Source organism: Cheilinus undulatus, linkage group 4, assembly GCF_018320785.1.
Source record: "Cheilinus undulatus linkage group 4, ASM1832078v1, whole genome shotgun sequence".
In the NCBI taxonomy this organism is placed as follows: domain Eukaryota; kingdom Metazoa; phylum Chordata; class Actinopteri; order Labriformes; family Labridae; genus Cheilinus; species Cheilinus undulatus.
This window is the reverse complement of record NC_054868.1, coordinates 12,455,475-12,482,432: the sequence shown is the minus strand read 5'-3', so window position 1 is coordinate 12,482,432 and position 26,958 is coordinate 12,455,475. Positions and strand designations below refer to the sequence as shown.

Sequence of the window (26,958 nt, the reverse complement as noted above, 5' to 3'; positions counted from 1 at the left end):
ATTATAGTTCAAGGAGGTGTTTAAGTGTTGCCATCCACTAGACACTAAGGTCTAGTAGTGAACAATGTCATGATTAGTTTTATAAGGTTGATGTTCCCACCATCCTCACTTTAAGCTCAGAAAAACAGAATCATGAATAATCCAGGCTTCTCCCATTTGAAAACACTAGCACAGATTTGTGATTTCAACAGCGACCACATAAAAAGTTCCCAAGAAGTCGTTTTTCTTTCGTTTAGTTTTAATACAAAAATCCAGAGATATCTTACATCACCATCTCAGATTTCATCTTTCACATTAGAACCCAAATTAAAGGGAAAAAGGGGAAGAAATGAGAGTGCTGGAAGAAAAAAAAAGTGGGGAACAGAGTAAAAAAAAGACGAATTGCAGGTACGTAATGGTTTACTCTCCTTTAAACATTTTAACTTCTGTCACTTGGGGTTAACAGCTCTGGAGCCTGAATTCTGACCTTTACAGGAGCCATTTTTATTAGTAGAGAGGAGCTGTAGGAGTGAGGTCCACGAGGCTTTTTCCACTTGACTCACTGTTACATGCAGATAAAACCATTTCTAGCAGTGACAACGGCAACAACACAAAGACTCTGCCAGCAGGCTCAGTGCCACCACTTCAACCAGATCTAGGAATAATCATCAATAGAAGTTTTTATTGACCCATAATGGACAGGAAGGTATCTATGGTATTGCTTGGATCTATCCAACTTTCTCAGAACTATTTAAAAATGTTTAGAGAATCAGTGTGTTTGAAATGGAGCACAATACACAGCCTTTACAGTTTTAAATGTGTGCTACAAGGTGCTCCAAAATTACAGACAGAGGATAACATATTCCCAAGTTGAGGTGGGAACTGTGAGGGAAGCACAGTTTTATTAAAAAACAAAAGTTAACATGTGAGGCAGCTTCCTTTGTGCTTTGCCCCCGTAGCGCTTTGTCCTCTTCCTTATACACTCCATTGCACTTCCACATGATGTAGATCAGAGGTTTGACAGAGCAACAGCAGATACAGAAACACCTGTGGTTGCTGGTCTTCAGTGTGTACTTCAGGGTCCTCAGTAACTCTTCCCGCTCAGCTTCCTACAGATCTGTGGCAAGTCAGATCCTCTCAGCTCAGTCTCCCGTTCCCTTGGGACAGCACCGTCCTATTTTATTTAAATTAACATTTTAAAATAAGGGGAAAGCAGTATGTGATAGACATGTTGGGGCAGCACTGAGTTACACTCACACTCGAGTACACTCGAGTGGTTACTGTCACCGTTTTTGATCATATTTGAAGAAACCGAAACTCCATGTCAGTCCATCACAGTTTCTCCCGACAGTTTGCCAATAACTACTGTTTATTTTCATAATCAGCATAGTTTTCAGCTCTATTAAAAAAGTTAAATGGTCATTCAGTTGTCTTCCTCTTTTCCCCCCCTCTTTCCCACAATATACACAACCGCATACATGCTCTCTACACACACTCACACAAACGCACAGTCCTGATTTTCACCATGTGGGAGAGAGCCGAGCCATGCCAGGTCAGACCCGATTAAGCTGAGCCAAAGAACGAAACACCCATTTTTCGCTTCCCATGTCTGGCTCTACAAAATGGCTGCCAGGCGTACCACAAGGCTTCATGCTCGGCCCCGTTCCTTTATCTCATCCACTGTTGATCTGTCCTGCTCACATCTCATTGGCCAACTCCTCCGTCTCTGTGGAAACATCTCCATTAGCCATCTTGGTGTTCTCCTCGTATCCTGGGGGTGCGAAAGCTAACGTGTACGGGTAAAGCTTGTGACACTCGCTGCGGTATGACTCAGCACGCTCCTTGCAGTCGCCTAAGACTCCGCTCCGAAGACACTCCAGGACCTCTGTGCAGATCTGATGAAGAAAGACAAAAAAAAGAATGAAATTAAAATGGGAAGCACTGTCTATTCAAAGGCTTTAATTCAAGACTTATCCATTCACAGCAGTTCACACTAGTTACGTAAGGGTTAATGCCCAACGTGGTGTCCAATTACCAGGGCTTAACGGACAACATGGAGTGAAGGGCGGTTACCTCCGCGAAGTCCATTAATCCCTGACACCTCAAAGGGCACTAACCTGCTTATAACATGGTCACCTACCAAAGAAAATAACGAATAAAATTGCTTATTTATCATTTCATATGTTTTGCAATTAAAATAGAAAGTTTTACTAAAGCAACAATTCCTTTTCCCCAACAACGCCTGAGGGGTTGACCAAGACTGGAAAAGTCATTCCAAACCTGTAACATTCTTAAGGAATGTAAACATTATTCAGTACTCCAGTAAATAGGACAAGCCATAGATACAAAGTCACAACGGAACAATAACTAGTCCCCTCAGTGCACTTTCTGAACTGATTTATCAATGAAAAGGCATGAAGACGAGGAAGACGGAGAGTCATCTGTGATCAGACTATAAACCTGTAAGTTAACATGAACAGTCATCTGATAGAAAACTTCTTTTTACGTGACCAGCTCTGTTTGAATAAACAGAATAATACCTCCTTCTACACTACGAGGTCACGGAGGTGAGACGGAGCTATCCACGCCTTGCAGGTGCTGATTCTTTGTTAGAGACAATATTTCATTCAATATTTATCTGATATTAGCATGCCTGTTTATCAGACGCATTCCTTTTGGCTCTACAAAGCCATGATGGCTTCTTTTCTCCTGTTTAGTGTGATCTAAATCTTCTGCCAATAGTTAATAGGATTTGGAACAGGAGGGAAGTGAGTTTTTGCGACACTCACCTCTCAGTGATAGTATGAGCCTGGGAACAAGGAGGTAAGACCATCTTGTGTTACTGGTCTTAAACCAAGGGTCTGTCATTTTATTTATGTCAGTTAAAGTGACGGTTGATGCCTGTCCGCAGGCTCCTTAGGCTTCAGCGCTGTGCTCCCTGCTCAGAAAATATGACCACCTAAGGTTGCTATGGTAACTCATCTAATGGCTGCTGCGCATTATTTGGGACAGTGTAGATTTTCTGACCAGAACTACTTTAAGTTCAATAGGTGTCCATATATCAGAAGTTAATGGACACCAATGAAACTTCCACAGCCAATCGGAATTGAGTATTCACCAAGACCATGGTATAAAGTTGTGGGAATGAAGGGTAGGCTATACTTAAGGTGCATTTACAACAGACAATACTTTTTTGGACAGTTTAGCAGTTTGGTACCGGTAACCCTGATCTTGCTTGCGTTTCCACTATGATGTCTTTCCAGCCTCACTATCAGCAGGGGAACACCAGTCCCTTTTCTCCAGATCTGGACAATTAAGCTGAGCTCAGGAATAAGAGCTTTTCTTCTGACCCTCAAACAGTTCTTTATTTAGTCCCATTTTGGCTGTTTTATTTCTATTAGAAAACACTAAAAAGAAAAACACGGAACATTTTATGTTTTTCATTACTGCCATCATTGCACGTAAACTGAAGATTCCTCTTAAGCCATCAAAGGACTGCAGTGTGTCGCCCTCCTTCCTTTTCAGGCACTGGTTCTCAACTGGTCTAGCCTCAGGACCCACCATTACTCCATTAATCAGCAATTGCAGCCCAAGTTAAAGTAAAATTTTCACAAATCAAACAAATTTAACATAAAATATTGATTTTTTTTAAGCTTATTTGTTACAAACATGACTTAGACAGGACAAACTCCTGACTATAGTCACCCTAAACTAGCATACATTGTACTCCATAATAAAGAGTAAATTTGGGTGTTTAAGAGCTTTGGAGGAACTAAAATATTAAAATAAGTCAACCAGGTTTTTTTCCTTAGAGAAAACAACCAAAATGTACTCATCATGGAAAAACAGTAAAATAAAATGTATGGATAAACCTCTGCTAAGGCCTTCCATACATCATGGACTTAAAGCCATTTTTTTCCAGGCTCACCTTTTTTGACCCACCTTTGGGCGCTGACCCAGCAGTTGAGAACCAAGAAAGTAGGATGTTATGGATCAGTTATTCTGGTACCTTTCCCAGATTTTAAAAATGGAACCTTAAATCACTGCATGCTGTACTGAACTGAACTGAACCAGACTCCTCGTTAGAAATGCAGCTCTGGTATGATTGATAATGTTTCCGCAGTATAAACCTAATCAGGGCCTGTAAGTCACTATTTGAACAGGGGTGATTTTTCTCAAGGCTGATGTCAGACAAGATATTACTGCTAGCAGATGAAATGTACCTTTCATAACAATTGTGAGAAAAATAATTCATAGTAAGTGATATGATTGAAAAAAAAAAAAAAAAACTGACACAAATTAAGGTTCCTGACAGCAACTTTAGAATTTGGTATCGTCAGTCTGCTTGCCCTCTAATATCATTTCTCCAGCATCTTAGATTAGACTGCAACAGTCATCATTCATTAACCTGGTATAGTTATTTACGGCTTCATTTCATTCTAATGTCCGATTGGCATTACCAGCTTTATTATCATAGGAATTATGTTGTACTCATGTCAATATCAAGTTTAAGGTTTACCTTTGTTATTTGTATTAGCCTTGTCCCATACAATGACAACTATTTAACCAAAAAAGTTAGTACGGGAATAATCAACTGAGAAACAGCCCTCTTAACGTGATTTATAATAGGTTAGATTATGTTTAAATCACACATTACGGTGCTCTACTACAGGATTTACAGCCAAGTTTCTGAGGAAAATGCCTTTTCTGGTTTAACTAATGGTATCGTTTTCTAAAATAAAATATCAATAGTGTGGATGCTCAGCATCCCCACTAATTTTGGGTTTGTTCACAAAGCCTGTAGATGTCCTGAAAATCTCCCTATTTCACCAAAAGGCATACCACCCTCCAATAAAATATGTTTTATGGATGAACAAGATGAGTCCCCTCTTCAGGTTGTAAAATACAGAATTATGGATTTAGATGACAGAAACACATTCCTGATCAATACAAACCTGTATGTTTCTGTTGTCGAGTGATTCATCTAATGCAGTTGCCAGTTCTGCTGCTTTAGTTTCTGTTGTTGAGTCCAGATATACCATCATCTTAGCAGCTGCAGGAGAGAGAAAAGCACCCATGAGTCTTTCATAAATTAATTATTTTATGACAGATTGGTTAATAAAACTTATTATTGAAACTTACAGTTTTCAATATTTGAATTAAAGCATACTATATATCAAAATTTCATTCAAGAATAAAATACACTTTTAGAAATAGAATAATAAAGACAAATTGTTGGGTTGAATTTCTCCACAGAAAACCATCTACCATCAAATTAGATAACTAAAGGAATCACAACAACAAAAGGATGGTAGTATCCTGAGATGACAAGTAGTACATCTTAGATAAAAAAAAAAAAAAAAGACTGGATCAGCTCCATGTCATGGAAAGGGTAGTGTCAGCAAAATAATAGGGTCAAATTCTTAATTCTTTCCCAATGACCGTTAAAAAAATCCCCTCACTGAATCTACACTGAAGCTAAGGTACACAGAATCGTATCATTACTGTTTACCGGACTAGAAATGCAATTACATGTTGCAGCAATACTAGACAGTGCATGATGCTTGTTGGCAGCTAGCGGTTACAGTTTGACTTTATGTTATAATTCAAATGTTGATTGACAGCTTTCATAGCTTCATAGTTTTTGGATTTAGATGAAGGAATCATAGTATTTCTTTAAAGTAACTTTTATCTCAAGTAATTAGCTCCAAACCCAGAATAAGCCGCTTGTTTCCTTTACCATGTATTAAAATGCAAAAGAAGACCCAGTAAGGGACAAAGACACCTCACCACCACCAGCTGGCTTATTGTTTGTTTAACTGCAGAGAAGAACGATATTCAAAGTTGTGTCAATAACAAGTTGTAAACTTGTTGTAAGCTATCCCGTCAAAACATTGTGTGTGCACATTTGTGTCTGGGAGGCCTACCAGCCAGTCGGTGTGGTATGGAGTTTGAGTGCTTGGTGAGGTAGCCCTGGTTAAAGCTCTTAGCGTTGCTGTCGCCAAACAGCCGGGTGATCTCCTGTTTCAGGACCGTCCTGACCACCTCCGGTAGCTCCTTGCTCTCTGAGACTGAACAAAGGGAGAAGAGGAAGATGAAGGGGAGTAATAAGTGATGGTGGAAGGAATAGGAAACAAATGCCCTTTTTAGATTGCAATTTTGCAACAATGTTGTTATTAAGTTCTGCATCCATTATGCCTCTATACTTTTAAAATGCATCTGTGTTAAAATGTAGGTTATACATTCTGGACCAGGTTTAATGGTTGTAAGCGGTTGAGGAAAGCTAGTAGGTAGGAAGTAGGAAAGCCAGCAAAAGAATGTAATGGGTTGTAAGACAGGAGAAGAGAGGAAAGTACAAAGGGGACATAACAAAAGGGGCAATATTGTTTTTAATGCAATGTTCTGTCTCGTACCTCCTTTAAAGAAGCGAACTAGACACTGGTGTAACCACGGGTGGTCTGGGTCGATAGCCAACGCTCTCTTCACTGATTGGAGCATCAACAGGTATTTCTCTAAAATAAAAAATTGTAAAAATGAGTGACTGAAAAACCAAACAAAGGAAATGTTCACCTACATAAGATTCAGCCAATCATTTTATAAATGGGAGTGCATGCTGACCTTTCCTGAAGTATATCTCAAAGGCCAGTAGGTGTGTGTCTATTTTGTCCTTCACCAGGTGTTTGAGAGGCATCAGGAACTTCACGGCTTCTTCCAGTGGATTTTCTACCTATGAACAGAACCCGAGGATGAGGGGGCACAAATGACACAAGTCATTATCATCTTCACTGCTTCTAATCTCTGGAACACTTGATATTACATGTGTAAGACTAGTTTTCTCTTTCTTACCTTGACCAGTTTATCAGGTATGAGCTCCTCCTTGGGACCTCCAATCTCCTCGTCATCATCCTCTTTCTTCTTCTTCTGGTTCTTAAGCTGCTTCTCCTTCTCTGCATTCTTCTTCTCCTCCTCCAGCTGGGCCTTCTTCTGGGCCCTCCTCTGCTTGTTCCTCAGCTTCTTCAGCTCTTTATCTGATAGGTTAGCTACAAAAAATGGTTTTGAGATCATGAAAAAAATAACCTTTTTCTGTTTTTGGATGCTTGAAACATACCAAAAACTCAGTAGTGCATTACTATTTCGTCTGGCAGTGTGCAACCTTTCACAAGTCATGTATTCTCATTCTTTGGCTCTCACCGGTGTCGGCTTGCAGCTCCTTGCTGTCATCTGTCAGGGGATTGTCATGGAGGCTCAGGTAAATCTGGATGGCTGTGGTGGCAGCCTTGTAGTAGAAGGGATGCATTCGCAGCACATCCTCCAATTTTAGCAGGTCAACATAGGAGCGTAGCGTCATCTTCCTCATGCAGTAGGTGTGGAAGTCAAACTGGTCGTCTGTGATCTCCACAAAATGCTGTATAGGGAAAAAAAATAGAAAAAAGAATATTCAAGAAAAAGAAATCAAGGATATGACCTATAAAAAAGACAGAATAAAGGTCCAGTTGTGTCAAGTATAAATCTTGATAATAAGGGCTCACCCTTTCAATTTCATGGCACTTCTTCAGAGCCTCCCCATACTTATTCATGGCCTTGTAAGCAAGTGCACACTCCGTTTGGAACCACATACACTGCATCTCGTTGAGGTTCTCCACTGCAGATGCTCCCTCCTGGACAGAGAGAAACAAAAACAGCAAAGCCCATGTTACAAAAACTACTCTAGGAGTCAATGCAATACATATTAGTCTCAATGTTCAACAAACACTCAATAATGAAGGGGGCACCGTTGCTCTACCATCATGAAGTAGAGTAGGTAAAAGTTTTGTTAATAACATAAAATGTGCAGGAAAAATAGTGTAGAATTTAAACCAATCAGCAGCAACTTAAACTGCAAACTGGAAGTCAAATGGTCCTTAAGCATCCTTCTTTTTCAGTAGACAGATGCCCATGTGTGAGGTTTCATGATCAGGCTTGTTCAGGATCCCTCTAGGTGTGAATTCATTTGCAGATATGGTTGTTTATTCCGTCCAAAGCCTTAACAAGCAATGTAGTACTAATCAGGCAGTATTTAAAGGAGAAAAACTTTGAGGATCCCTTCAATTCTTAGGATAAATATGTTGTACATCTTCACTAAGTTGTTCTATAATTGCACCCAAAACAATTTTTTTTAAACTGAGCTACTGCTCAAAAAGCAAAAGATTTTTGTTTCATTACTCCTATGCAATTAGTTGAGCATCATAACTTACTCATTAAAGCCTCCTCCTGCTCTCATATTAATTAGTAAACACCCACATTTTAACCTGAGACAAACACACTTGAAGTACATAAGCACTTGAGCCTTTAGAGGTCCACTCTTCATTATGAACAATAAATCATGGATATATAATTTCATTTATCACAAATACCTTTTGCTGTTAGTCTTGCATTTTCAGTCTTAAGTTAATTTACTATTTGTAACAGATGCAGTGAGCGGGAATCCCATACTGTTTTTCAAAGTTGTATGGTAGCTATAGATGAAGTTCTTGACATCTCCCTTCAGGTTTCTTAAGTTCTTTATGAATCATCTCAACAGGAAAAAACCCTCAAGTTTGTTCTCATATTTCAAAACTCGTCTCTTGACTCGTCAGCTGTCAGTTGTGTGCAGTTTTCTCACCCGTGTGAACTTGGAGCACATTTCTTCCGCCTCCTTGATCATGCCAGCCTTCAGCATGTACTTGGCACACTTGGAGTTGATAAATCTATCAGCTGTGTCCAGAGCCTGGGCCTCATCCATCCACTGAGCAGCCTCCTTAATGTTCCCTGCATGCTGCAAGTAGACACAGGTCAGTAAACAGTCATAACACAGCACAGAAAGCTCTTCACATCTGAGTCATAACAGCACACATGAGCCAATGTGCAGCATCTGTTACCTTGTAAATCTTGGCTTTGATGAGGAAGAGTTCGATGAGTGTTGGTGTGCTCTCAATGGCTGCGTTGATATATTCTAGGGACAGTGTCTGTTGGCCAATCATGTCATAGTGCTGTGCCAAGAAGTACTGCACCCAGAGCAACGTGGTTGGTGGTTCCTCTTTACCGTCATCTGCCACAGAGCATAACAAGGTTTTATTTGTCAGGGATGCAAACAAAAGACTAAAACAGCTACACTTCTAGATACAAAGAAAGTTTAATTTTTCAACTTCAAGTTTCATGTTCTAATCCATAAGATTTCAAGAAAATCAAAACTCGTATTTGTGTGACTCTTACTTTCCAATAGCCCAGTATTGTAGTTAAACTCTGATTCAGCTAAAATGACGAGGAGCATGAAAAATATTAGGGAGAACTATTTTGGATCAACAGTGTAAAAAGCTATTGGGCTGTACTCAAATGTACTGTTATTTCTGACTGAGCTTAGTGATGGCTTGCTGAAGTATTTATATATAACTGGTATTGCTATCATTACCATCAATCAGAGGGTTCAACAATTACACTAGGACTGTTGGATTACAAAGACTAATGATTACAATATAAAACATATTCATTACATTACAATGCACACGCAATAAAGCTGATTACACAACATTAACATCAATTTCATCATTATGACTTTGAAAATTTTCCCTCACCATTCTGGTTGAACATTCTACAAGTTTTTAATGAGGTTTCATAGCCGACCACCAACTCCTCAATTATTGACACCTGCGTAGAGAAACAGGACATTTTTTGTTTAACCATGTTTGGTTACTTCAGAACATTTTTAATCTATTACACTAGAGGCTCTTCCTCAGATTGACCTCTCTTCTTTCTTGCATTATATAGGTTTAAGAAAGGAATAAGCGACATCATGATTCAGATTCAGAACAGTCATCTGGCATGATCAGCAGCAGTACCGTTACCTTTTCTTTGTCGTTGTACAATGATTTGAGAGTGGTGAAGACAGGCGGACAGCCTTTACTGAAGTTCATCCTTAAATACCTGTCCAGACACTCCCTGAACTTCTCACCTGAAGAGAGAAGGAGAACGTAACTTAATTACTCTGTTACAACAAATTTAAGATAAAATACCATAATGGTTTTAAGTGAACTGAGATATATTGTTGGCCACACCAGAGAGGAAGTTGAGTGGCAGCCGACGAGGAACAAGTCCTTTAGGAAATTTCTCCCAGGCATCTTCATAAATCTTCTGTCTCTCCTCAACACTGCCTGAAGAAGATATTCAACAATCAGTAGTGTACAGTGCAAAATAATATGGATACTTTATATGTTAGTGGGAATGCTATTGAACAAAGACAGTGGGGTGCCATACTTGGTTTAAGGGCATTTTCTAAGCCATGGTAGTAGGACCAGTTTTCCGGGTTCCTCTCCTGCAGACGGCGGTAAACCTCTGTAGCTTCATCCAGACGCTCCAACTTCAGAAGTAACTCTCCTATAGAAACAGGGGAAAGAACTTCTCTGTCATAAAGTGCAACCAAAAAAAAAACATTAGACTTAAAGTAAGCTAAGAGTGAAATACGGAGAAACCTTAATGTGCAAGAACAGTAATTTGACTTTTGGGGTGAAAAACTGCTTATGAAAAGACTTTAAAGAAACTTGCTAGGTTACTATCAAACTCTGGTTGTTACTCCTATATCACATGGGTTCTTGCTTCCTTTCACTGGATTCCAGTACAGTACAGAGTACAGTTGACCCCAGCATGCTTAGCTGACTTACTGAGCCCATATCCCAGTGGCTGCCCTCTCTGATCATCTGATCAGGGCTCTTTTACAATTGCTCGTTCATATTTTTAACCCTGAGGTGATGGTGTGTTTGCAGTGGCAGCACCTAAACTCTAGAACAGTCCTCCCCAGAATATCAGGTCTGCTGATTCCGTTGTTTCTTTGAAGGCTGTTTAAAACTAAATTTTTAGGTCAGCATTTTCATAAACTCTGTCTGTGCCTTTGTTTGTGAATGCATGCAGCTTTGAGGTTTTTTACCTCCGCCAAGGAGGTTATGTGATCAGCAGGGTTTGTTAGTTTGTTTGTTAGCAACATAACTCAAAAAGTCATGAACGGATTTTGATTAAATTTTCAGGAATTGTCAGGAATGGCATAAGGAAAAACTGATTAGATTTTGAAAGTGATCCAGATCACCGTCTGCATCCAGGAATTTTTTGAAGGATTCTGTACTATTAGGAGTTAGGGCTAATGGCAGAGGTCTGTGCTCTTAGAGTGCTTTTCTAGTTCTATATATGCATTTGTGTTTGTTCACTGTACAGGGAGAGTTAAGTTGAAAATGAAGAAGAAGGCTTTTAAAGGCTTTGAATCGTGTCTTAAAAAGGAGGGACTAGGAGGACTGTGACCCACCTCGTGTCTCCTCCACAGCCAGTTTGTCACAGATCTGCTTCTCATAGTTGGACAGATGCTCCAGGGCCTCCTTGTACAGGCCCGCCTCTCTAAGGACCTGGTTCTGGTAAAGCAGGAGTTCACTATATTCATAGTCCACTTTGTCTGGAGACGTCTGGAAAAACAAAGAGCTGTTAGTGAAATCAACACTTTCTTCAATAAACAATGTAATCTACAGGGTGGACTTCTGTTTCTGTGCTGGCCAGGAAACGGCATGATTCTTGCTATATACGTGTAATTGCCTAGTCACACCAGCTTGTTGTATTACACACATAGTACAAACACAGGAAGCAGACTGCTCTTATCATGAGCAAGCAAGAGAAAGAGAGGGGAAAAGCTCTGTTGTAGATGTGACCAGTTTACAACACTCATATTTAATATCATATTAAAAAGACTGAGTGGCTGTAGCATGCTTTAGCCGCTCTTCATCTGCTCAGATCATTGTAAGAAGCCCTCCTTAACTTTGTGCTGTGTCCTTCCAGTTAAAAACATTAATCCCATGTTGAAGTCCATGCTGACATCAGTGAAATGGCTGCTGTTTAGGCTGGACTACTGTTATAATATGATCCATTCAAGGTCAGCTCAGTACAAAAGACGAATGCAAATTTATTGTCATGATGTGTTAAAATGCCACATTGGAAAATGAAAATGCAGTTTTTGATGAGTAACTTGTATGAAGGCATTTTTTCGGATGAGAAAGTGTTTTTTTCTTTATCAGAAAAATGTTCTTTGTTTTTTTAAATATAAAGCTTGGTGAAATGATTTCAGTTGCATTAGTACTTTTTGAACATTTTCCACTAATCTAAACAATACTGTGATAATTCTGATAATAAATTATATTTTAGGTCTCTGTAATTGTGATATGAAATTTTAATATCATGACATCTGTAGGGGTGGTGAACTCCATTTAACTGTTCATATGCACAATCGCTGCCATGTGTCTACTGCATCTGTTTCGTATGCCGGCTGTCAACATCCTCTAAAGTTAGCCTGAAGCAGACCCTAGGTGCAGTAAGCCCATGGCCAGTAGGGGCAGTGTAGAGGCAAAGGTGATGTGACAGAGTCAACAGAAGGGAAAACACTGGCAGAAAGTTTTGAAGACAAGCTATTAGAGCACATCCACTATTATCCATATCTGCATGGTATGTCATTGCCATTTCACAACAGCTAAAATGCTTGTCTGGCGACAGACAATTTACTTTTTAGGAAGTCAACATAGAAAGCTGCAAGAAATGTATGGAAACAAGATGTGTGTTTTGGTTCAGTGAATGACCTATAAACTGGGGACTTTTGTTTGAGTGATATTGCTTGTTTTGTTTTTCATTAAAACTGTATCTTATGAGTGTATTTTGAAATTATAATGAAGACTAAAAGAGGCATTTGTGAGGATTCTCTGTTTTCAAAAGCTGCTGTGACAACAGTATCTACAGACCCATTCGACTGGAGGTCACCAATTAACAGGGTCACTAATTTCACCAAAACACTTACTGTTAACATCAGTGACCAGAGTAAATGTGAGAGATACCCAGTGCAGCTTTTGTGTTGTAACCACCAGTCATTAGTTGGCAAAGCTGATCAGACATTACTATTGATTACCAAGGTTTATTATGAGAGTTCTAATCTCAGAATTAACATTACAGTGAACTCAAGTGTTGCCATATCTGCTGTTACATCAAACACATTATCTAGTTGCATAAAGCCTGAGCTTCCTGGTGTTCACTCTGGATGTGTTGTTAGGTAACATGCTTTGTTCATTTTCAAGTGTGTTAATTTTGCACATGATGCAGCCAGTCATGAAGGTGAACACAAGGTTAAATAGAAAAAGTAATTGTTCCTGTCTGACAGTATGGCTCCACTGAATACAACCAAGCAGCGAGCCAACGGAGCTTCCTGCCCTACCCATCTTCACTGCCTACAAATTTACTTCGATCAAGGGGTATCATCACTTAAAACGTCACTCCATAAGGTGTATGTACTAAACAATAAACCAATGTTTCATTTTCACGGATGAATTTCACAAGTTAAAAGGAGAAAATATATTTTAAAGTGCAGACAACTTTGGCCTCATGCTCCATCAGGTTCCCAAAATGCTTTGTATGTAGCTTGCAACTGCCAGAAGTACAAGTTGACACATTTAAAACAGCTTTTCTGGGGCGAGCCGCTAGTCTAGTAGTTAGGGCGCGCACCATGTACGCAGGCAGCCCAGGTTCGAATCCGGCCTGTGGCACCATTTCCTGCATGTCTCTACCCGCTCTCTTCCCTGTTTCTGAATCTATCCACTGTCCTCCTATCTCTAATAAAGGCACGAAAAAGCCCAAAAATAAATCTTAAAAAAAAAAAAAAAAAAAAAACCCAAAACACAGCTTTTCTCTCTCATTATGTGAAATTCACCCATGAAATATGAATATTGGGTTACTTTTTAGTACATACACCACATGGAGTTTAGTTTTTAATGAGAAGACACCTCAATGCAAAGAAACATAGCAGGCAATGGAGGTGGGCGTTCCTCAGATCGCCACTTGAACAGTTTCAGTGGGGCTGTACCCTTATAGTCAGTGCAAATCTGTAACTGAGACTAACCTGTTGTGTTTTCCTGAACTCTTCAATGATCTTAGCAGCCATCTCGTAGTCCTCCAGGAGGTGATAGGCAATGGCATAGCCAATCCAGGAGGCCCGCTGCGCTGGACGCAGCTGCAACAGCTGGTACCGTGTCTCCTAAAGGAAACAAATATTTAAACTGGTTGATTTAATCCTTTTTGTATCAAAATCATGATAGCATTATAACACAGAAGAATAATTTATAAGTCAATAACACCTAATGCAGAGCCTCTGCCTTTCCATACATATCATCTATGCTTTCAGACTTAAATCCATTTCATACCTTTCTCTAAGTACATGTCTTAATCTGAAGATGTGTCAAAGGAGAGCTGCTCTACTTTGTGAAGACTTACTACAACCTACTATTTCCCATTAATATGCTCTGTCATCTCCAAACCAGTGCCAAACTGGATGCAAGAAGTACATTTCTAAAGGTCCTTTTCCCAGAAATGCTAATGCATGATAATTTGTGTGGTGAAAGGCTTTTCTTCAATCTGCTTTTCACATGAGGCTGTCCTGTTCTTTAGCTGACCCTGTGACCTGACTACAGCAGGACAGATCGACTGAACTGAATTTTTATTGTTATCACAAAAACATTACTAACTGAAAGATCCACTTATAGTTCCCGTATCAGCACTCACCCTGTAGCCCTCCAGGTCTCTCATCTGGATCTGCAGCAGGGAAAGGTCTCTGAGGATCTGCAGGTTGTCTTTGTCCCACTTCAGAGCATTACGGTAACATTTGATGGCCTCATCATACTTCTTATCTGAGCGCTGCAGTAAGCCGTAAACATGCCAGCCTGGGACACAGAGTTAAGGAACAGGGGAAATATCTCTTCCATACCACAACATGGTTTTCCAATCCTATTAAAGAGGATTGAGGTGCACACAGAGGTGCACAAAGATAGTGAGGTTATAGACACACAATGACCATTTCCTGGCTAGAATAGACCAATTATTAGACTAATCATTGCATAATAATTTCTAAACAGTTTCTCTTAAATATATACAAACTTCCTAAAGTTACACTGAGAAAAGATAGGAAAGGATAGGGAAAGAACAACAAAAAACTACATAAAAAGGTAAAGAGGCATAAGAGAAGAAAGAAGGGGAACAAGAACACAACCCTATTTTTGTGTATCACTCACTCTGGAAAATAGAGTTTTTATATGGGATCCATGACATTTTGGCATAATATCAGCAGATTTTAGCTTAAAAAGTTCATTAACATATTCACAGACATGATTATTTCTGCCAATGTTTCCAACTGATATATTAACTGTAAACATCCACCTATAATAGCAGTAAATATCAGCTGTACTTACAAATAAGTTTGTGGAGTTTCAGCTTAACTCATTGTTTTAGTTCATTTTCAATCCTCTAGTTCTTATGTGTGATCTAAAGACTTAAATTTGTTTATTTATTCATCCTAAAAACTTGAAAGTGCGTTACTATCAGCGAAAAGAAAAAAAAAACAGTATTGTGCATCGTCCTTTTTTTACCTCATTATCTTTTATTTAGGCTTTCTATCTTTATTCAGATAGGATTGTGGACAGAGTTTGAAACTGGGAAAAGAGAATGGGGAATGACATGCTGGAAAGGAGCCACAAGGTGAACATGAACCCAGGCTGCCCACTTCAACAAAAACAGCCTCTGCATAGGGGTGGGGGCGGTGCTTAACCACTAGGCCACCAGCTCACCAAATAGGTCATTTCCACTAAGTGGTCCGGTTCAGTTTGGTGTGGCAAAGCAAATATTATTTTGCATTTCCATAGAGCAAAAGTTGGAAAGGGTCCCAAAAAAACAACTTGTACAGTCACACTTTTTGACACCCGTCCGTTGAGGTGCCAGTCTTACCTATCCACCCCAAAAAGGTGGAGCTACACACAACAACAACAGGGAGATTGCACTGACGTCACATCAGTGCGCGAGATGACTGCTCAGCTCCAGGCTGCAAAACATTGAAGTCTCTGCGAGGAGCAGGCAAAAACAGGAGAAAATGGACTCATATCTGCTTAAATCTGGGATATTTGGAGTCAACAGAGATCAACACTGTTTCCTAGTCTGTGGATACGATATCTGGCCACAAATCAAGTTTCCTGACGTTTATCTGGACCTGATTTTTAGTACACAAAGCAGAGCCTGAAGGCTCACATCAGTCTGTTCAATCAGTGATGGATGTGAAACTAAATAAATGCTGATGTTTTATGAATATGAAGCTTTGGACCAGTTGATTCTCTATAGTGTGGATAGTTATTCATCTGCTTCTTACTTTATGTAACTTAAAAAAAAAACAAAAAACAAAAAAAAAAAAAACATTGCTCCGTGGCTGTTGAACGTTCCTGTAAAACTCCAGCTGCAGCCTATTTTAAAACGAGATCAGCGCACCCAGGATTTTGGACTTAATCTTGTTTGATTTTAACACCAGTTAAAGCTTTGGTTTATTTTTAATGTGGCAAATTCGCATGGTACAGCTCTAAGCCTTTGTATTATGCTGTATAAACTGTTATAGACTAGATATATTCACATATGAACTTACCGTTACAACTCAAAATGTTTCTGTACACATATTCCATTAGCTGAGGATCTGTACTGACCATGGCTAACATAATTAAGAGGTAGTTATCTTTTTAAAGAGCACTTGCAGCTGAAATAAAGCTGCTTACTGCTTATTCCCTACTGATTTCTGTCACTCATCCTTTCTATAAGTCAGTCAGTCTGGACCAGCAGACTCGCACTCCATGTGACTTCACATTCATAGCCAGCCCACCAAGTGAGGGTACGGGTGTTTGTGAAAATGTGAACTATTTTGATGTTTAGTGTACTGAACCATACCAAACTGTACTTAATCAAACAGACCATCTGGTGGAAACAAGGCTAAAATTGAGTTTTCCCTCTCTTTCACTAAACAGGCAACTCTGAACTAATTGGCCACTCTTAAGTCTATGGACTGGGTTAGGGTTAGGCTATTTGTTTACGCTTGTCTTATTTTTATTGATAATCAACACAAAAAATGGACAAACACTGAAAAAATGTATTATCCACGACAAAGCCCCTATTGCTGACCAAATGTTTCCAAGCATACATTCCCCAATGCTCATACTGTGCACTGCAGAGTGGTGTTTGCTTACATTTATGTTGACATAGGGACTTAGGCTGAAAGCATGTAACTGCTGGAAATCTGTGCAGATTTCACTGTGACCAGGGAGTCACAGAGACAACACTGACTGTGTGTGATTACGCCTATGAAGGAGAGACAGAGAGATGGGGGATGTGCTGACTATACTGTTCAAAGACAAGAGCATCTTAGAACAATGTGTGGCATCTAAAATTTCTGTGGCATCACAAAAAACACCAGCACAGCTTAACAAAAATTAAACAGCTTGACAAACATCACAACTTCTTGCGTACACAAATCCTTTTTGCCATTCCATGAGTAAGGATACAGACATGGCTCCTTAGGTCATTGCGCAGGCCTCTCCTCACCAGGTCATATGCTTCCTCCTTCTTCCCCAGGCAGTTCAGGGTCAAGCCCTTCATAGCAAGTGTCTCTGAATGGCAACAAAGGTACAGCAGACTATTACAGATACAGGACAGGTTTTCATGACAGATCGTGATTTTCATTTATCCACAACTCTGCTGCTTACCTCCATGTTCTGCAAACTTTGGGTTGGAGAGGATTTGCTTGCAGAACTTGAGCCCATTTCTGTACTGTTTGTGTTCGTAACATCGCTGTCAAAGGAAGAGGAGAAAGGGTCATGTTTCAGAGAGCGAGAGGGGGATGATCACGCTCATCCTTGAGTTCACAGCATCGTCCAGCTTCATAACTACCCGTCTATTCATTTATTTATTTCACACACACACAGGAGTACAATGCACCTTCAAAAACAGGAAATATGTGTGATGGTGTGTATATGAAAACCACACCCGGAAGACATATACAAACGTATTTTATATCAGACAAAATACAGAAGACTAAACTGGACTAAAACCAAAAGGTGAGACCTAGGGTGCACTTATACTAGGCAATCTGTACTGTGCCTGGGTGTTTTTGAGTCTTAAGTCCAGTACCTTTGACCAGTGTGAGTATTCTTTCCCACACTTGGACGTGACACGCTTCCCTGGCCTGGCCATGGAAGGACGAGGTGGACCAAAGCATGAATGCAAATGTAGGGGCAAGAATGTGGAAATGTGACATAACGTGATGTAAAACTGACATACCAGGGAGGTTTTGGGAAAAAGATAATTTTGGAAAATACTGATCTGCAATATTTACAAACTGAAATATCTCTACTACACATTTCCCCCCAATCTTTTAACTATTGGCAATTAAAGCAAAAGCGAATGTTAATATGATGCAATAAATGATTTAAATGAGACCCATTTAACAATCTTTATGGCAAAGAGTATTATGGTTGAAAGGATGCGCTACAGAGCGCACAGGGCACACCAGGCAGCAGCTGCATGCTCAGCAAACACTGTCTTAAAGGAGAGGCTGATAGATATAGCACCATGTAGAATATAGAATTTTGTATTTTGTTTTAATGCAAGCAACTATAAAGAAAAATTAAAGAAATCACTTACAGTTTTAAGAATATTTTAGTGTCATGATGTTGTAATTTAAGGACCATAGCTGATAACAAGTTGTTAAAATGCTGCACTTGATGTAACAGTCACATACTCCTCCACCAGTTGGACAGGCTCTGTCTGCAAATGTGCATGCGACAACGTCGGACTGATTTAGCCTAACTCCTATAATAATGGTAATATAACAGACTTTATTGAGGTTGATCATCATTTATTAACTCATACTTTAATAATAGTTCTGAAAACTAATATAATGGACTTTCTTTAGGTTGAGCATCATTCTTTTTTGTACCTTATTTTACCCATAATGCATTTATCACTGCAAGTTGTTAGCAACTGCACTGTACACTCACCTCATTTCTACCTTTACTTTTCCACCCTGCACTGTGAATGTTTACATGTTTTGTTCAATAAAAACATAAAAACATATAATTTTTTGTGTAGTATTAGTTAAAGCAGACTGTGTTTGTCTATTGTTGTGAATTAGATGAAGATCGGAACACATTTGATGACCAATTTATGCAAAAATCCAAGAAATCTCAAAGGGTTCACATACTTTTTCTAGCGACTGTACATATGTACCCAGTCAAATGGGAAAATAACTAGAACCAAGAACAATAAAGTTCAGCAAGTAGGCTATTAACTTTCACTGGCATGAGAACTGTAACCACAAAAGAACATTCTCAATCAACACAATCCATATGAAAACCAAAAAACTTTTAATAACATTTTTCAGCCTTATTTTGACACATGAATTTTACCGAGACACAAAGTATACACCAACCTTTAAGGAATTACCAGCATTTTGCCCTTAAGTTATATTTAGGTATGCAGTTGCACGATCAACTCTAAACCACCTCCCTTTTTAAGCTGATCACTGGCTGTCAGGGGAGATGGTGTGTGTAAGTGTGTGTGAGAGTGAGACAGAAGGAGTCAAGCTGGCAGATGGCATTACGTTGTATCACTGCTGACTTCACTAATGGTGAAACAAAGATGACGTCAAAAACACACAAGGGTGCCAAGGTTGTTTATGAAATTTCAAGTAGCTGACTGCTGAACTAAGTGGAGCATTACACCATCAACAGAGACGTCAAGCTGGAGCACAGAGGAGACAGGCTCTGATGCTGCTCCATCTAAATACTGAAATGACCTGTCTGAGTGACAATGTAACACAAAAAATGTCCTTGGCATAAAGCAGCTGCATTTGTAAAGCCCTCCTGTTCAGAGGGACTTTAGGGACTTGAAGGGAAGAAAAACTCTACTAGTTTCTTCCTCATTAACTCAACAGGCATAGCCAATGCTATCAGCAATGCAATCAATAATAAATGCATAATCCAAGTACACAAAGATGAAATACTTTATCCATCCTCCAAGGGAAATTTTAAGTTTACAATGTTGTTGAACATGCTGCACTAGGGGTGTGCCATAGGATGATCTCCAATGGTAAAGAAATTGAATGTATAGCTGATCTGCTAAAGCTGTTTTACCATAGAATTGGCTCTTTTACTTCTAGCTCTGTGCTCCCTCATCCCCTCCTTTTCTGATTCTCAACACATACAACGGTGATTCATGGCTGCAAATAAAACTTAAACTTAAGACTTAGTCCTTAAAAAGATTTCTCATATAAGAAGCTGTGTCTTGGTTTTCTAAAGCATCAGTGTGCAAAAAACACGTTATCTGCATAATCTGCACAAAATTTCTGAACGTTTTTTTGATGAGCTCAAAAGATGACATCCTAAACCGTCTGCTGTGATTTGAACAGGGAAGAAAGGAAAGTGTGGCGAAGGCAGATAGTGCTGTCTGAACTGTTACAGCTGACAGTGTTTTGCTTTCAGTTGTTCTCCACACGTTATTTGCAAGCCTTTCCACCTGGCAGGTAAACGTCAGGATAACAGAATCACAAGTGAAACTTTTTATTATCAGGGTCCTTTCACAGAGGGAGGCGGAGATGTCTGTGAGGTCCAGACATCTATTGTTATAAGGAAATCTTATAAATGGTATAACCATTGATTTCCCTGTATTTCTTTAGCCTACACACATGCTACTATAAGTAAGTAAAGTTTATTTGAATAGCACTTTTCACAGACAACAGTCACAAAGTGCTTTACACAGACCGAAAAAATCTGCATGATCTCAGCTAGGGGCGGGTAAAAATATCGATTAATCGATGCATCGCAATATTTCCTCCCCCAATTCACTATCGATTCAGCAAATCCTCTGAATCGATTCACCTCCTGGCCAGTGGGGGTCGCTGTGCTCCACATACACAAATAAGTTATTATTGTGCAAATTTTTATTTTCAGATGTTTTATTGCTCAAAAATGTGAGGTGACTTCAAATACGTTCACATGGGCATGAAAATAATTATTAAAAAATTGTCAACAGGTTATTTGTGTATTTCTACTTCTTACTGAATTGACATTGAAGCATTTAAATCAATATCGAATCGAATCGATATCGAATGGAATCGCAACCTAAAGCATCAAAATTGAATTGAATCGTGAGGCTCTTAACAATACCCAGCCCTAATCTCAGCCTGCATCTGCCTCCACTCTCCTGAATTGTGAGTTGCAGAAGGTACCAGTGTGACAAACAGCCTGCGTTTTTGCTCATCACAGCTTAATTCACGGCTGTAGACCAACACTTTCCCAACCCCTTTTTAAATAAAAAAAATTTAATTACGTAAAAATAACATACAGTCACTAGTTTACTGCATAACAACGTATCTCAGAAATTAATCATATTCCAGGTTATTTTTATATGTTCTTGTTTTGGAAGTCTCTAAAAAGGCTGAAGTAAATCTGTGATATAAAAATGCATATGAACAGGACACTTGTTTATAATTTCAGCTGTAGAGATTCAATTTATAGTCCACATGCTTTAAAGGGAAAATCAATGTGTTCAAATGTGCCTGATAAACAAGAGACAGATTTAAAAACACTTGAGAGGATACACAAATCAGAATTTCAAAGTAGCACAGAAAATGGTTCCATAAGATAGATCAAGATGCAGGAAAATATATGTTTGGTCCTTAAATATTCTGGGAGAAGACCTTCAGATCCTTGTGACCTGATGGTGCCAACTTTGAAATGTCAAATTTTAAAACATTTAATGTTTTGACCAAAAGGTTGCTGAATAAGGACAAGGAAAAAAACTGACTTGTGAACTACGGATGCACTGATTCGTCACTGTTGTCTGCAATAATCAATGGTGCCGGCAAATTTTATTATTAATGATTCGTTTGCTTCATCAGTGCACCATTTTTCACGAAGTGTGTTGCTATTGTGTTTGTAAAATATTTTTTTTTCTCAAGCTGAGATGCTTGGGAGTCATCCACCTGTCATTCATACGATCTTTGTTGAGATTGCGCATGCTCAACAGTGATCGACAGGAAGTGAAAAACCGAGAGAAATGGCGGCGCCTGATGCTACATCTGCACATCCTAAAACTTCAAAAGTTTGGGAATATTTCACTCTTGACAGTTCAAAAAGAAAGACTGCTTGTAAAATATGTAAAGCAGACCTTAAATATCACGAGAGCACATCAGCAATTTGTTTTTACTTTCTATGCTAGCTAACGCTGGTCATCCACTGGTAATGTGGTCCTGGCTTTTAACTTAAATGTAACACTACAGTGCTTCAGACAGAAGCTGAAACCTTTCCCTTTTTACTTTTAACTCAATAGTGTAATGTTACAGTGGCATTATTTTTCCTCCTCCCATTTTCTACCTCTGATGTTAACACGCTACATATGGAGTGATGCACATCATCTCTTTCACTGTTTGTCAACACTTTAACAGTGGAGCAAAGTCTATCTGTAAAACGAAATGAAACGAAATGATAAAAGCATAAGCCACAAAGTGTTATTAAAGACATTTTTAAATGAAGAACTCTGACTTATTGTCTTTATTTCTTGTTCGTGCAGGTTTGTAAGTACGCTAAAGTTCTTTTTTCAGCTGTGAGTAAAAAAATGGAGCCATTAAAGCCATCAAGGCAGCGTGCCACCGACCAATCGACAAATCATTTCAGTGGTCAGTGACTAGTCGACTATAGGAATAGTCATTAGTTGCACTCTATTGTGAACACATTATTTATGCATTTGAAAATTACATATAGAAAAAGGTTGTTTTTCTGGTCAATAACTGACCATTTTGTCTTAAAAATAGAATGACAAAAATCTTGATAAAATCGAAATTGTGATCTGGCCATAAAAAAAATCATGATACATTTTTTCCATATTGCCCAACCCTACTGCAAAGACATATAAACTGGATCCAACGAACATACACTAACGGACAGATGTCAACGTGAGGAATCCTGCCCACAAAGCAGTGCCGCCTGTGCAGTTGGGGTTCAGTGCCTTGCTCAAGGGCATCAAGTAATCAGGAAGTGAACTGGTACTTCTCCAATTGCCAGTCCAACTGTCAGACCCAAATCCTACAGACTGAACTACGCCTGCCCCATATGCACACTGGTATACGTATGCATTACATTTAAAGTAAATTTAGCCACATTTACACCACCAGCTGTGCTTATCCAGCACGTTCTGCACCTCACCCCAAAAATAACTCAGCACCCTGAGTTACAGGGAGAGGGAGAGAGAGGGAGGGAGAGAGAGAGAGAGACTGTCGTCAGAATGCTGGCTCTAAGCTGCAGTGCTCTCTGCAAAAGTGCATGTGTTAGATTTCAGGACATTTCAAGCTTGTAACAAAGTACTGAGGATGCGTTAGCCTGACGTTGGGAGGGCAGTAGTACACTAAACATTTATGTGGTTACAAATCATAAGCAAATCACATTATTGGAGAGCAACTTATGATGATGATGGCGCAAAAGCAGCACTTTAACAAATCTACTTAGTGAGAGGACAGGGTGGTTATGTTAAATGGAATTGAGCTTTCAGTTTGGCATCTTTCACAAAATGAGGCACTATTATGCTATCATAGTAATAAAGTTCTTTTAAATCACTCATTTTACAGCATATGTAGCTTAAAGCATGTTAGAATAAAAAACACACAGGTCAAAGTTGACAGACTAAAGATAAAAGCATGAATTGGGTCTAGAAAATAACATGAGAGAACAATAAATGCTGCCTCCAGTAATACATCAGAAAAAAGCACAGTTAAAAAAAATTTCTCTAATAAATTCATAAAGCCATGGTGAGACAAGTTTGAAACTGCTTAAAAATGTTTTAAGCAAGCTGCTTTCTTTGCTTTCTGCAGGATTTTTTTCAGGTCTTTAAAGAATAATCAAAATTAACCTACCGTAATCTTCTAAATGATGCTGATAACATTAAATAAACATGCCACAGATGATTCCGCTGTTCTCTGGCGCTAATATTAGCCTGTCCTGAAGCATGCTGAACCATAGAGTGGAGCTTCACTTTGTTGTGGGCATGTTGCTACACGTATTAATAAAATTAAATAGAATACCTACAAGTCCCGTTTAAAGTATTACAATTCTCTGAAGGCTTATCGCTTGCCAAGGCACTACACACAGCCATTAACGCCCTCTAAATTTGGAGTTATGCAACTCATAAAATTAATCAAAGGATTAATAATTTGTTATATTTCTATGACTTGAGAAATGACAGAAAGGTTGTACTTATGATTTTACTTCTCTGTCTGCAACAAAGGCTATTTCTTGATTCAGATTGGGAAGCAATTAGAAAGATCTGAACTGAATGCAATTCATTTTTTTGCAAATGTAACTACAGGGGAAAGCTAATCTTGTAGATCACGTTTTAAAATTAATTTTAATGCAAAGTCTAATTCAAGAGGCTTTGTATTTAGGACAAAGTGTTCCCCTACTAACAGTAAAATGGAAACTCGTCAAACCCCAAAACCACGCAGAGGTTGGAGAGCTGCCAATTTTTAATAATGCATTTGGGCACTCTCAGTCTGGGAAAGCAAAAATAATAGAGGGCTGTGGTCTGCTCCCAAAGTTTCAAATCTTACATTATTCCCACTGGAGGGAGTTCTGGCAATGACAGGTATTGATTTTATTCTGGCTATTATCGTTCACACATTATCCATGAGACAAAATGCTTTTAGTCCTCTTCTTCACTATATGCTACAAGTGTTACAATTGACATGAAACACTGTCAGATGCTTTTTATGTTTACAACTGCTCAACCTGGGATGCTCATACAGGAACTCAGGCCAGCAAAAGATCACTGAAGTACCAGACTCAAAAAGGCTCATGGTGAGGCTTACAAATATAAATATGATTAATTATATTAATACTTTCACTGTAACGTTTGTTTCTACACTTTCCTATGAATCGAAACACCCTTCCTCTAAAGTATTATTTGTCATTTAAGTACATATTCTGCGGCTAGATTAACAGAAAACATTGCCATAAATAACACCATTTAATCTGCAAACTCTTCAGCTAGTACAACATAGTTAAAAGATTTCCATGCTGCCCTTTCATGAAAATTGCCCTCATTCTGTGCCTAAAGATGTTTATACAGCTTACTAACTTTATGAGGAGTTGGCTTGTAAGAGTAAGATCTGACAACCATAATGTCAGTCTAGCAGATTTAACAGTGCAGCCTGAGGACAGCCCCTGGAAAAACAATACCCCTCTGAGGTATGCAGAAAATACAGGCCTTAACTTTTCAAGATCAGATGCAGGTCACAGTTTTACTTTCCTGCCAGAGGTAGAGCAACTAAATGCCAGCCCTCTGCCAGTGTGCAAATAAACAACCAAGTCCCAGCAGAGCCCCTGACTTTCCGAACAATGGTGTTTATCAGAATAGGTCGGTGACGTTTAAGTTGTAACTGCCCACGTGTTACACACTGTTCCTGAAAAGTATATACCAAGATGTCTAGGCATTAATGTTAAACATACACTTGTAACAGTAAAGCATGGCAGAGACAACTACTAGTTTAGCGTTCTACAGCAACATGTCTTGCATATCTCAACTTAGTCACTCATTTCCTGGGAATGTTAATAACAATGATTATCCACACTAATGTAACCATTTCTCAGACCTAAATAAAACTGTGTGCAGACTTATACTAAAAATCGGTGAGACATGAGGACTCAAACATGACAGAGAGGCGGATGGACAAATGGGTGGTAGCTAGCTGCCAAAGCACTGCAGGCCTGTTGCCGCTACAGATTTGCTGACACAGTCACACCGGTCTTTTTATTACTTTCTCTCGGTTCGAGCATGCACTGGCCCTATAAACTGGCCTTATCAAGAGATTTTATTAAAATGTATCCACCTAGCTCCCACACAATTAAATACACACAGGCGATAAACTTGTGTTTGCAATACCAGCATATCTAACGCTACTTGGCTAACGTTAGCCGATTAGCTAACGTCAAGTGGACAGCCAGTGGGCTGAGTCCGCAAAGTAGGTTAGCATGGCCCACGTCTGGTGCAAACCAAACACAGTAATACATTCAGATAAAGACACCTAATGTGCATTGGTCTAAGAACAGCCATATGCCTAAACATTTAGGATAGTAAAATAAAAAGCTAACTTAACAGCGTGCACGACCGTTAAATTGGCTACGAGTTAGCCACCGTGTAAGCTAGCTTCAATCTGTTGGTTGTTGTGTTTTGGAAGTAGGCAGGCCTCGTTCAATTATCATCACAGTCTGACTTTTAAAACCGTAGTCCATGGTTTTTATTCGTGCTTCATTTTAAACAACAATCACCACGTAAGCCAGAATCACAACAGAGTCCTGAAAAGCCTTTTTGCTCAACGGTGCGATGACAGCGCACGTCAGGGCCGGGTTAGCTCACTCATTCAATGATGCCATTTTGCTAACAAACTGAAGCTAGCGCTAACAACCGGAGAGCTACACTGGCACACAGAGCGCCGCCGCTGAGACTTTTAACTAGCCAGTTCTCCATATTAGCAACAACTATCGTTATGTAGCCTCCTAAAAGTGAACTCACCAAAATCCTCTTGAAGAGGGCGTTCTCTTTCGGTGGTAAAGTAACTGTCGGCATTGTTGCAGTTGAGATCAGTTTCCCCCTCGACCTCAGCACATGTAGCTAAAGTTAGCCCAGGTAGTCAAGACGAGTAGAGCTGAGTGATGGCCCTGGCTCGCCTGCTCCAGCCGCTCCGCTCGATTGCTCCGTCTTCTCTCCTCACTCGCTTCCTCCTCACGTGGTGACAGAGGCACCGACAACTTTCAAAATGGCGACGGCAGGCTTTAATTGTTAAGGCCCTTTAGAAATGGGAACAATTTTAACAATTTTAATTTATTTTAACAAATATTGAGAATAGCTAAAAGGCCAATACGATGTTTATAAGACAATACATATTTAGTTGTGAGAAACTAGTAAAGTTTAATCAGTCTAGATTTTTTTTCATAATGAAAATGGGGAAACATCACATTCTTTTAAAAACTGACAGATAGTCTAGTCTATAGCCTGTCACTCACTTTTGACAGCTAGCTGTTTAAATAAGGTGTTCTATGTTGGTGCTCT

At 39.3% G+C, this 26,958-nt stretch overlaps 1 protein-coding gene across 1 annotated transcript; it reads right to left on the bottom strand.

Annotated features, from left to right (window-relative positions):
• Positions 1-1,330: 1,330 nt before the first annotated feature.
• Positions 1,331-26,598, bottom strand: naa15b (N-alpha-acetyltransferase 15, NatA auxiliary subunit b). The gene is made up of 20 exons (XM_041785649.1): positions 26,422-26,598; positions 17,568-17,652; positions 17,367-17,471; positions 14,563-14,720; positions 13,904-14,038; positions 11,285-11,438; positions 10,249-10,368; positions 10,050-10,145; positions 9,840-9,946; positions 9,570-9,642; positions 8,877-9,046; positions 8,621-8,773; positions 7,509-7,637; positions 7,171-7,384; positions 6,826-7,019; positions 6,598-6,706; positions 6,393-6,491; positions 5,907-6,050; positions 4,935-5,032; positions 1,331-1,874 (listed from the first exon to the last, which is right to left on the bottom strand). The coding sequence occupies exons 1-20, from the start codon at positions 26,473-26,475 to the stop codon at positions 1,677-1,679; spliced, it is 2,595 nt and encodes an 864-aa protein (XP_041641583.1). The 5' UTR covers positions 26,476-26,598; the 3' UTR covers positions 1,331-1,676.
• Between the last annotated feature and the right edge of the window lie 360 nt (positions 26,599-26,958).

What these genes read in the sequence shown, in the direction of transcription:
- naa15b (XM_041785649.1), bottom strand. Translation starts at nt 26,475, where the DNA reads ATGCCGACAGTTACTTTACCACCGAAAGAGAACGCCCTCTTCAAGAGG. An exon ending in GAGACCTGGAGGGCTACAGG is followed by an intron (nt 14,039 to 14,562) that starts GTGAGTGCTGAT and finishes TGTTTCCTTTAG; the next exon opens with GAGACACGGTACCAGCTGTT. An exon ending in TCGACAACAGAAACATACAG is followed by an intron (nt 1,875 to 4,934) that starts GTTTGTATTGAT and finishes TTTCTTCATCAG; the next exon opens with ATCTGCACAGAGGTCCTGGA.